The sequence below is a fragment of the Gambusia affinis genome, linkage group LG03, assembly GCF_019740435.1.
Source record: "Gambusia affinis linkage group LG03, SWU_Gaff_1.0, whole genome shotgun sequence".
NCBI classification, from domain to species: Eukaryota; Metazoa; Chordata; class Actinopteri; order Cyprinodontiformes; family Poeciliidae; genus Gambusia; species Gambusia affinis.
The window spans coordinates 30,887,768-30,900,039 of record NC_057870.1 but is presented as its reverse complement, the minus strand read 5'-3'; the positions used below and the strand labels follow the sequence as shown (position 1 = coordinate 30,900,039).

General features: G+C 42.0%; 1 protein-coding gene across 1 annotated transcript in view; it reads left to right on the top strand.

Moving 5' to 3' along the window:
* Positions 1 to 12,272, top strand: part of adamtsl2 (ADAMTS-like 2) — a 27,334-nt gene extending 15,062 nt beyond the window's left edge. Inside the window, 16 exon segments of the mRNA XM_044112144.1 lie at positions 1,239 to 1,384; positions 2,066 to 2,189; positions 2,269 to 2,349; positions 2,429 to 2,604; positions 3,567 to 3,870; positions 5,457 to 5,790; positions 6,504 to 6,607; positions 7,749 to 7,875; positions 8,590 to 8,622; positions 8,624 to 8,760; positions 8,763 to 8,788; positions 9,416 to 9,571; positions 9,909 to 10,079; positions 10,193 to 10,369; positions 10,944 to 11,088; positions 11,778 to 12,272. Coding sequence (XP_043968079.1) covers positions 1,239 to 1,384; positions 2,066 to 2,189; positions 2,269 to 2,349; positions 2,429 to 2,604; positions 3,567 to 3,870; positions 5,457 to 5,790; positions 6,504 to 6,607; positions 7,749 to 7,875; positions 8,590 to 8,622; positions 8,624 to 8,760; positions 8,763 to 8,788; positions 9,416 to 9,571; positions 9,909 to 10,079; positions 10,193 to 10,369; positions 10,944 to 11,088; positions 11,778 to 11,896 — 2,360 coding nt within the window. The 3' untranslated portion in view covers positions 11,897 to 12,272.

Sequence of the window (12,272 nt, the reverse complement as noted above, 5' to 3'; positions counted from 1 at the left end):
GTATAAATCTGAAAAATCTAAATAAATAGCATTTTTTTTATTTAGTTTTAAATGTATAAAATATTAAAGTAAAACTGGATAAGTAAAAAAAAACATTGAATTAGAAAACATGTACAAAAAATATTAAACAGAACAAAATACAAATTATTTTGTTTTTGGAAAATAAAAACATTCATTTAGAAAAAATAATCGACGACCAAAAATAAATATAAAACAAACATGATTAAGATAAACAAACCATGAATTTTCTCCAATTTTTCATCCAAAAAGCACCAAACCTGGGCTGCAGGTATCTGGGTCTGACTGGGCATTTAAGGTCAGAGGTCACTAACCCTTCAACATTTGGGTTGTTTCACCTTAATGACCCAAACTGTAAAACCATCATGGCCGCCCTGTAGGAGTTGGACATTGAAACCAGAGATCATATCGGTTTCGTTTCCTTCACGTCTTCCTGTTCAAACCGTTCAAACCGTTCAAACCGTTCAAACCGTTCAAACAGTTCAAACCGTTCAAACTGTTCAAACCGTTCAAACCGTTCAAACCGTTCAAACCCGTTCAAACCGTTCAAACCGTTCAAACCCGTTCAAACCCGTTCAAACCGTCCAAACTGTTCAAACCGTTCAAACCCGTTCAAACTGTTCAAACCGTCCAAACTGTTCAAACTGTTCAAACCGTTCAAACCCGTTCAAACCGTTCAAACCGTTCGAACCGTTCAAACCGTTCGAACCGTTCAAACCGTTCAAACAGTTCCAACAGTTCAAACCGTTCAAACCGTTCAAACCGTTCGAACCGTTCCAACAGTTCAAACCGTTCAAACCGTTCAAACCGTTCAAACCGTTCGAACCGTTCCAACAGTTCGAACCGTTCGAACCGTTCCAACAGTTCAAACTGTTCAAACCGTTCCAACAGTTCGAACCGTTCAAACCGTTCAAACCGTTCGAACCGTTCCAACAGTTCAAACCGTTCGAACCGTTCCAACAGTTCAAACTGTTCAAACCATTCGAACCGTTCAAACTGTTCTCTCTGCCAGCTCAGGATGTGAATAAATTGGTTCTGTTGATGAGATTTCTCTGACCAAAGCTTCGTTCAGAACTGAGGAAGTGTTTTTGGATGAGAAATGAAACATCTTTAAGAATCAGGAGAAGAAGTCCAGTTCTTTCCTGCACTTCAAAATGAGTCAGTAATGAGTTAGTGAAAGGGAATCGTGCTCTGACCCGTCTCCTCCTCCTTGTCTTCAGATGATTATGTTCATATCTCCAGCAACCCCTGTGACCTCCACTGCACCACGACCGACGGCCAGCGGCAGCTCATGGTGACGGCGCGAGACGGCACTTCCTGCAAGTACAGCAGCTACCGCGGCGTGTGCGTGGACGGGACGTGTGAGGTGATTCTGACCCGTTTCAGCTGTCTCCGGCTGAATGACGCCGGATTTTAGCTCCATGTTTACGGGAATTCTTGAGCTTTTCCCCGAAGTGCATGTGTGAGGTCAGACACTGATGTTGGCTGAAAAGGTCCTGTTCTCTGCAAGGTTATTAAGGTTCACTAAAACTAACAAAACAACAAAAATATTTTTGTTAACTGATATAAATAGAAATGGTAATTAATGGGTAGAAACTAAACCTAATTGGAACTATATTGTGCATTTATAACTAAAACATACTGAAATAATAGATATAAAACCCTTTGTCTTTGTGTTTGTGAATCTATTTATCAGCTTTTTGAACTGTTGTGAAATTGATTTTTTCATGTCAGCTGTCAGCTAAGTTATGGCACTTATGCTACTCCGTAAAATGGCGACAGCAAAAGTTTTGCAAAAACTCCAGGCAGTTGGTTGTTTAACAGTAATTAAATACGTTATTAGAGAATTTTAGAAAGTATGTTCTGTTCAGTATTCATTACCCAAAGTTCAATACTTTGACCTTTTTGAATTCTGCATCTAAAAATGAACCAAAGTATGAAAACCTAAAACAACTACTGTCACTAATAAAAACTAATCTGAAACTAAATATTTCATGAATTTAGCAACAAAAACAGTTCATGTTTTACTTCCTGCTTTGGTTTGCAGCCGATCGGATGTGACGGGGTTCTGTTTTCCTCCAACACGCTGGATAAGTGCGGCGTTTGCCAGGGAGACGGCAGCAGCTGCAGCAGAGTCACCGGAAACTTCCGGCGTGGAGCCACAACGCTGGGTGAGCCTGCCGGGCTTTGACTAGACCCCAAAATACAAACATCCACACGCTCAGGATGTCTGTACTCCGTCTGGTTCAGGTTATTCTTTCATCACACAAATCCCTGAAGGATCCTGGGATATCCAGATCATAGAGAGGAAGAAATCAGCCGATGTTCTCGGTACGTTCTCTGGGCTTTTATTTAACAGAACAGTCGATAAAAAGTGAATCAGCTGAGTTCCCATCTTTTTGCGTTCCAGCTGTGACCGACCAGGCAGGAAACTTCTTCTTTAACGGCGCCTACAAGTTGGACAGTCCGCAGAACTTCCACGCCGCAGGAACCATCTTTAAGTACCGGCGGCCCATGGACGTTTACGAGACCGGGATCGAGTACGTCGTCGCCAAAGGCCCCATCGACCAGGCCATCAATATCCTGGTACAGACGGATCACAAAGTTCTTTTATTTCTTCTGAAACGGTTACCGTTGAGTTGCCAGATTGGGCAGATTTTCACCCATTTGGCAGGTTTTCAGAAACCATTCAAATAATTTTCATTGTGTGGCAGAAAAATACAAAATGCTCTAAAAAATTCTGCGATTGCATTTATGCATTTACCTTATTAGTTAATTTATTTTGAAATGCAAGAATCTGTCAAACATGACATCATCATTATCTGCGTTTGCATTACAAACATGCAAAAATTTTTGTAGATTTTCTTCTAATGTTGAACAAACACCATGTTGGTGTTTCCATTGAATAACAAATGATGTTAAAATCACAAATAATAAGTTTGTTCCCATAATAAGTGATTTAAAAACATCCTCCAAATACTTCTGTTAAAAAATGTTTTAGTCGACATTAAAATAAACAAATCTGGAGAAGCAGCTGCTGCATTATTTTGTAAAACAAGATGACAGTGTGACTCAGCCTGACGAAATAAGCAATAAATAAATAAATTGTATGATGAATTAAAACAAACTTAATCATTTTAATTAGCATAATTTATGTTTTTTTTTCTCTTTGGTGTTTTGGCCTCAACTTGCCCGTTTTTTTGAAGAAAAAGTTTATTTAGAGACTTCATAATTTATTTTATTTGTTTATTTATTTATTTATTTTTGAAATTTAAAATGTCTTCCAGCTCCAGTGTTAAAAGTTCAATATAATTAAAAGTTTTGTACCATCATATAACTTGGAAATGGTTTCAAAACAACAATCTGGTTGTTTATTGCAATAACTTTTGGGATAATTTATCATCCAGAAAAACTTTCATTAGAGGTTGAGATTTGTAATTTTGTATTTTTTAAGTTGGGCAGGTTTTGCTTTGTGTTTGGGTGGAAACTGTCAGTCAGATCTGGCAACCCGGGTCCAGGATCATCTGTAAAAGCCTCTGTTGGTTCAGGTGTGGAACCAGAACGGCCGGACGCCGTACATCACCTACGAATACACGGTCCTGCGGGACTCCCTGCCCCCCGTCCCGCCGCCGCCGGTCTACACCGGCTCGGAAACGTCCGCCGCCGAGGTGTCTGTGGAGGAGGACGGCCTGGCGTCGCCCAACGGCAGCGTCTACCAGCAGAAGGTTCCCGGGGGCCCGCTGGAGGCGGGCGGGGCCGACGGGCCGAAGGGCCAGGAGACCAACGAGGTGTTTGAGGAGACGACGGCCATCGACTGCGACGAGGACGAAGCCGGGCTGCCGAAACTCACAGGTGAGGACAAAACCAGACACTTCCACCTGCGTTCCTCACAAAAAGGGGAAATATTTGATTAATTTATCTTCATTGCTGATATAAAAACCTAAAAAATAACTAAAGTCTTAATATTATGACTAGATTACAAGAAAATTCTTGTATTACTTTACTTTGTTCTCATAATATTTAGACTTTATTTTCAGAATATTACGACTTAATGTTTGTATTATTTCAACATATTGTACAATTTTATTCTCGCAATATGGTTTTATTGTTATAATTTAATTAATTTTCTTCTTAGTATGGCTGTAATACTCTATCATATTTTTTTGTTAAATACTACTATTTTAAATATTTAAAATAAAAACCTGAGTTGAACTCAAAATGCTCAGATAATTAGTTATAAAAATGTGAAACAAAGACAGTTTAATATCAGTGATTCTCCATGCAGAGTAAACAGATCCTCTCTACTGTAAGTCAAATATAAATCTGAGTTTCTCTTTTTGTTGGCCGGGAGCCGATGGGTCCAGTTTCACTGAGATTCTGTCATGCTCCATTTTCTGCATGTGTGCGAGATGGCCCTTCAGGCTCTGCATTATTCAGAGAACAGACACATAAAGAAAACCAGCAGTTGATGAAAAATTCAGAATTTTGTGGCGTTTTTGTCTTTTAAAAATGGCCGCATCAGAAGCATGAGCACTAATGGCTTTGCTGCGGCGTCTCGGCTCACTGCGCCGGCTGCAGGACTGACGGCATGTTGACGTTTCCACGACGACCCAGGGTCCTCGTTCCAGTTTTGGCTCCTTTGTTTGTATTATTTCTTACTGTAAGTAATTACAGTTAAATGCTGACAGTCATATTTTGTACTGGAATTGGTTTCTATTACACTGAACATCTTAAAAATGGACGTGTGACTTCTCCGTTTCTGTTGCTGTTTGAGAAACTCTGTCTTCGCCCACAACATTCACTCACATCCTGAACACATGATTCACATTTAGCAAGTTTTTTGTTTCCATTTGTGTCTGAACTATTTCTAACAACAACCCAAAGCCTTAAGAAAAAATAAGTAGGCTTTTCTAAAACCTTCAGTCACAATTAACGGGTACTGGCTGTTACCTAGCAACCTAAGCTGAGTTCCTCCCCATTACCTAGCAACCCGAGCTGAACTCCGCCCCGTTACCTAGCAACCCGAGCTGAGCTCCAGCTGGTTTTAGCTCAGTTTTCACAGTACAATGGCTGCTGGAAAAGACGATTGTTTTATTGCTGACTTTCCATCCAGAAACCACTTGCTGCATTCTTTTTGGTTGTGCAGGAGGCTCCCCTTCTGCTTTTCAAACATGTACAATTGTATAGTCGCACAGCTATTTTCATGTGTGAGTCGGGGGCGGGGCCAGCAGCTGCTTATTGACATTTGAAGTGACGCACATCCTAAAATGGGTCAAAGAGCAGAACTGAGCAGAATAAAATCTCGTCATCTAGGAATTATTTAAAACTGAAGTGAAGATGTTTTGTAGAAACCTAACTTGTTCAAGGAAGCAGAATAGGAGACCTTTAAAGCCAGTGGCACCGCTGATCAAAGCTAATAATCTCTGATCCGGGTCAAGGGAACAGCAGCCAAACTCACGGCACCGCCAAGCCTCCCCCTGATGATGCCGCCCTGGACTCGGCACCGGACTCCACCAACCTGATCTGGCGGGTTCTGCTGGACGGACGGATGGGTCCGGACGAGCTGCTGATCAACATCTCCACCAACCAGCTGCTGACGGAGGGCGACGCCCTGTTCCCCCCCGAGGCGGGCCTGAGCGACCCGGAGCGGCCGGCCGGCCCGCTGGACCTCAACGACACGCTGGAGTTCGCTCTGGGCCACAAAGGCAACGACAGCGGGGACAACCAGAACCGCACGGCCCAGACCGGCGCCGGCCGCTCCAACAGAACCAGGTGAGATCGAACGGAACCGAACAATAATTCTATGATTCATGTTGGTTTCACCTGTTCAGCAGCCAGGAGGGAAAAAACAGAGAAAATGGAAAGAAAACAGAAAAAACACAAATGATCCAATAATATGTAATAAGTTTAAATAAAACACCTGGCAGAGCCATAAATTACAAATTATGAGCATTAAAACGGGAAATAAATTCAGAAATAACTGATTTAAAAATAGAATTAATTATTTGCTTGAATTAAATGAAATGATTTCAGTGTCATGACTAGTTAGAGTGAACTTACTGATATCAAAATGTTATGTAATGTTATTTAAAACTGACGTTTTGAAATTTCAATAAAACAATAAAAAAATAATATTTTTAAAAGATGCTCTATTGTCAGCGTGGGAACAGCTTTCAGCTTCTCTAAGCTGTTTTTTAAGTTTAATGTGTTTCTTTTTTCCACTTTGTTCCATTTTCTTACAGTTTTGTTCATGAAACTCAAATATTTTGCAGGCGACTGTTTGGACGGCTGAGTGGCAGCAGATGGACGTTTACGCACAAGTCTTGATTCAGCGATCAGAAAATGTTACTTTGATTTGTCATAATTATTTTTCCAGACGTCTTGAGCTGTTTATGGATATCTGACCCGTCAAATGACGAATCCGGTGACATCATTTCAAAGATCCGGAAAGGAAATGTGCTGCTGACCGTCTCTGTGTTCACCAGGGGGAATCAGAGGTTCTTCCAGAAGAATCTGAAGCTGAGCGCTGCAGACATGTACCGCTGGAAACTTTCCTCCCAGGAGCCGTGCAGCATGACCTGCTCCATAGGTAACGCTGCGACCCGACAGCTTCAGTCCGTCTGGAACCAGAACTTCTTCACTCTCACATGAAGCTCCTTTTAGTTTTCACAGAGGAGGGTGGCAGCAATCACAGCTAAAAGTGTTTCTGTGTTTCTGTTATTTTTAAAGGTTAGCATGTTTCACAGAAACATTAACATTTACAAGTCAGTCAGTCAGTATTTACAGAACCAGTTAAATAAAACATTATGTAATTTATTCAGTATTTCACCTTAAACTGAGGGAAATAATTTAATTTACTAAAACAATCTTAGTTATCTCTCTATTATTTCTCTTTTATTGATATACAACTACAGCAAATAATCTGCTGCAAATATTACAAACAGTCATTGTATCATCTCTGAATTCACTTTTCTAATTACAAAATTTTTCGAATTAAAAATTAGATTGAGACTGTCTGCATTTTCTAAGAAATTGTTCAGAGGAGTGCATTTTTATATCTCATTAAATAATAATAATAATAATAATAATAATAATAATAATAATAATAATAATAATAATAATAATAATAATAATAATAATAATAATAATAATAATAATGTATCTCATTAAAACAAATTTTCGAGATATGAGACTCGTCTCGTTAAAAGGAGAAAGTTTCTCATTATAACCAGAATCATGATGATTTAAAACACGTTTTATTTTTTGTTTTGCATTTTGTTATAAAAGTATGCAGCAAGTTAAATTTCTCTTTAGAATGAGACGCAAAACTTAGTAAAATGGAAAATTTTCTTGTTTCAATAAAACATTTATGATAATTATAAAGAGGTAAAGTTTTATACGTTGTGATAAAGTTTGTATCCCTTAATGACGAGAGATAAAACTCATAAAGTTAAAGTCATAATGAACTCATCTTTTGTTGTGCATCTCATTATAACAAGAACTTTCTCTTTAGAACAAAAAGTTATTCAAATGAGAAATCTTTTCATTTTAATGTGAAATTTATAGTTGTTACAAGACAAAATTTTACATGTCGTTGTAATGAGACATAAAACTCGACCTCGTTAGAGTGAATCTCATTTAACGAGAAATTAGGAGAGTTTAGTGAATACTGACTGGAGGAGAGGTGGAACATTTAAGGAATAACTTTAATCTCGTCCATCTGGGTCCAGGTGTGTCCAAGTCCTTCGTCACGTGTGTTCGCTACGACGGGGTGGAGGTCCACGACATGTACTGTGATGCTCTGACGAGGCCAGAACCGGTCCACGACTTCTGCATCGGCAGAGAGTGTCAGCCGAGGTAGAGTCGGTTAAAACGTCTCCTCCCGTCACGTCCCAGTCTGTCCCAGTTTGTCCCAGTTTGTCCCAGTCTGTCCCAGTTTGTCACAGTCTTTCCCAGTTTGTCCCAGTCTGTCCCAGTTTGTCCCAGTCTGTCCCAGTTTGTCACAGTCTTTCCCAGTTTGTCCCAGTCTGTCCCAGTTTGTCCCAGTCTGTCCCAGTCTGTCCCACTTTGTCACAGTCTTTCCCAGTTTGTCCCAGTCTGTCCCAGTTTGTCCCAGTTTGTCCCAGTCTGTCCCACTTTGTCACAGTCTGTCCCAGTTTGTCCCAGTCTGTCCCAGTTTGTCCCAGTTTGTCCCAGTCTGTCCCAGTCTGTCCCACTTTGTCACAGTCTGTCCCAGTTTGTCCCAGTCTGTCCCAGTTTGTCCTAGTCTGTCCCAGTTTGTCCCAGTCTGTCCCAGTTTGTCCCAGTCTGTCCCAGTCTCTCCCAGTTTGTCCTAGTCTGTCCCAGTGTGTCCCAGTCTGTCCCAGTCTGTCCCAGTTTGTCCCAGTCTCTCCCAGTTTGTCCCAGTCTGTCCCAGTTTGTCCCAGTTTGTCCCAGTCTCTCCCAGTTTGTCCCAGTCTGTCCCAGTTTGTCCCAGTTTGTCCCAGTCTCTCCCAGTTTGTCCCAGTCTGTCCCAGTCTGTCCCAGTCTGTCCCAGTTTGGCCCAGTTTGAGGTGGGTGTGGGTTTTCCAGGTGGGAGGCGAGCAGCTGGAATAGTCTCAAACTAGAGCTTCCAGTTTTGTAACTTCAGAGACCGCTGCTGGAAGATGTTGTCTCCAGGGCTGGACAGCTCCGTCTACAGTGACCTCTGCACCATGGCCGACCTGGAGAAATTATTTGCGCCTGCAGGATCTAAATCCTGCAGATGTGGGAGGTGGCGGAGTGGGCGGAGGTGAGGCGCCGCACTCAGGATTCATCATGTCGGTTTGTAGAAACAAACTCCTTCCACTCTGGATCCAAACCTCGACACGTTTTTGTTTTATTTTCAAGTGAATTTTGTTTTCAGGAACCTCTAAGCTGTTGTCGAGGGTCAGGGCCGGTCCAGGGCTTCTTGGGGCCCTGAGCAGATTTTCATTTGGGGCCCCCCATTCCAAAATATCGAGACCAGATTATTTTGGTCTCAATTTGATCTTTTTTTAAAGACAATTAGGTTTACAGAGATTTTATGATTAATTTCATTTCTTGTTTCTATTTATTTTGGATATTTAAAATGTCTTCCAGTGTTAAATGTTCAAATTCAAAACAGTTCAAAGTTGATTGAACTTTGGGAATGTCTTCTTGCATTAAAAAGCCTATTACCATTATATTACATGAAAATAGTCTCAAACTAGAGTATTATAAGTTTTGTAACTTCAGAGACAATTTATCGTTCAGGCCGGTTAATATACCTACTAACTTACATCATACAGTCTTATTATAGCTGTCTCAGGATCTAAATCTCTGCAGATGTTTTATTTTCTTGCATTTTGTCCTCAGTAATCTGTAACATTTGGGATGACAGTGGCTGTCTCTGCTGCAGTGTCCGGCTAAATGCGGCCGTAAAGCTCAGGTGACGCGAGACGTCCGCTGCTCCGATGAGACTCGACCCTGTGACCCCATGACCCAGCCGCCAAACGTGAAGAACTGCACGGGGCCGCCCTGCGAGCGCCACTGGACCGTGTCGGAGTGGGGCCCTGTGAGTGTTTCCGCCTGCAGCCGCTCTGCTTCACATGGATTTGGTTTTTCATTTACAATTACAGAAACGAGCAGAAACCCCTCGTTTTATTTATTGTTTTTGGTTGTTGTGTTTTATTTTGGATATTTAAAATACCTGCCAGTTCCAGAGTGAAATGTTCTTTATTAAATTAAAGTTTATTGGTTTTTCAGAGGATGAACTCATAATGCCATTATTACTCGAGAATGGTCTCAAAACAACAGTATTATTGTTAATCATAATAATAACTGGGACATAATTATCGTAATCGGGTGTCTGATGTGTTGTTGTGTCGTTGTGTCTCCGTTGTTCATTGCAGTGCTCCGGGTCGTGTGGCCACGGCCGGATGGTCCGACATGTTTACTGTAAGACCCCTGAGGGCCGCGTGGTTCCTGAACACCAGTGTTCCCTGGAGAACAAGCCTCTGGCCATCCACCCCTGTGGAGAGAGGGACTGCGCTCCACACTGGCTGAGCCAGGACTGGGAGCGGGTGAGTCCAGCCCCGGCACGGCGAACCTTCACCTGGTTTATCTCTAGCAACAAACCTAGCTGAGCGAGTTTAGGAAGCCGGTAAACTCTGGATGGTTGCGTTTCTGTCTGCAGTGCAACACGACCTGCGGCCGCGGAGTGAAGCGGCGGATCGTCCTCTGCGCCGGCGTCAGCGGAGGAAAGTTCCAGATGTTTGATGAAGAGGCGTGTGGAGGCGGCGAGAAGCCAGAGGATGAAGCTACGTGTTTCGAGAGGCCGTGCTTCAAATGGTACACCACGCCCTGGTCCGAGGTACGTCACTCTGAGTTTATTATATGAGGCGCCTTTTTGTTTGTTTTATTAGCTTAATTTAGGCTTAGGTGTTAAATCACATTAATTTTTTTTATTATCTTTCTATTTTCAATTGTTCAGTTTCTGTCACAACATTGGGTCAATCAAAGAACTTTTAGAAAAAGATATTGATTGGTTTGGTTGGTTGGTTGGATAGTTGGTTGGTTGGATGGATGGATGGATGGATGGATGGATGGATGGATGGATGGATGGATGGATGGGTTGGTTGGTTGGATAGTTGGTTGGATGGTTAGGTTGGTTGGTTGGATGGATGGATGGATGGATGGATGGATGGATGGATGGATGGATGGATGGATGGATGGATGGGTTGGTTGGGTTGGTTGGTTGGTTGGTTGGTTGGTTGGTTGGTTGGTTGGATGCCAGTCAGCTGCCATCCATTACTAGACATTCAGGTGCAGGTTTTAAGGTTTATAGATCAGAGAATGGAGTTGATTGTCAACCGTCTCCTCCAGTTAGAGTCCAGGACTTGTCATCCAGTGGTGGCAGCCATCTTTTTGTCTCTGTATGTCCTCAGTGCACAAAGACATGCGGCGTTGGCGTGAGGATGCGGGACGTGAAGTGCTACCAGGGCAGGGAGCTGGTCCGGGGCTGCGACCCGCTCACCAAGCCGGTAGCCAAGCAGACGTGCACATTGCAGGCCTGCCCCACCGAGCCTCCAGGTAGGAGAAGGTGTGGAACACAGAGCCACTCCAACATGTCCGCCACCTCCAACATGTCCGCCACCTCCAACATGTCCGCCACCTCCAACATGTCCGCCACCTCCAACATGTCCGCCACCTCCAACATGTCCGCCACCTCCAACATGTCCGCCACCTCCAACATGTCCGCCACCTCCAACATGTCCGCCTCGCCCAACATGTCTTCCCATCAATACACAATATAGCCTACATAAATATAACAGGATTCAAAATGACGCTGAGCTCAATTCTTTAAAATATTGAAAACCAATTAAAAAATCACTGACTCTCCTTATTAGAATGAGATTAAAATATTAAAATAAGAGACTGATAGCGTTAACATTTTATAACACGTTAAAACCTATGTAATTAAAAATTAACTCTTGTCAAAACACATAGTGCAGGCAATCTGGTACTGATAAAAGGTAAAGTTAATTTATTCTACTTTAAAAACAGCCAAAGATGAAAAAGCCAACAGTGGTCAACAAATATTACAAAAAGAGAGGAGAAAAGTATAAAATGCATCTAGATAATTAAATACGTTAAATCACATTTATTGTGATTGAGCGTGTTTGTTGGATTCTTTTTTTCTCTAATTTTCCAGGATGTTTTTCCAGCCTGTGTGCTTTGAGTAGCTTCATTTGCTGCTGTTTTTGCTGATTGTTTTCCAGATGAGAGCTGTCAGGACCGACCCTCCACCAACTGTCTGCTGGCTCTGAAGGTGAACCTGTGCAGCCACTGGTACTACAGCAAGGCCTGCTGCCACTCCTGCCGAGCCGTTCGGCCATGACGGACCGGGACGCCGCAACTGCAGCGTCGCTCCAGCGCTCTTCATAAAAACACACAAACATCTCCGCCGTTTCCCTCGTCTGGTCAAATTTCTATTGACCTGTTCAGCTTTTTAGTTAAAACCACCAGTGATTAGCTTAGATTGTTCTAAATTAAAAATGTAGAATTTGGAGGGCCGTTTGTAAAGTTACAGTCAAAAAGGAACAGAAATAATTTGGGTTATTTAGCCTGTAATAATAGAAAACAATGGGGGTTAATTTTACAGACATATTTTCATCAGGTTTTTTCTTAATTCATAAATGTCACAGATTCAAGCTACATAGTCAGCTAGCAAGCTAAATACTTAAATCCCAACTAAATATTTAGATATATTTAGC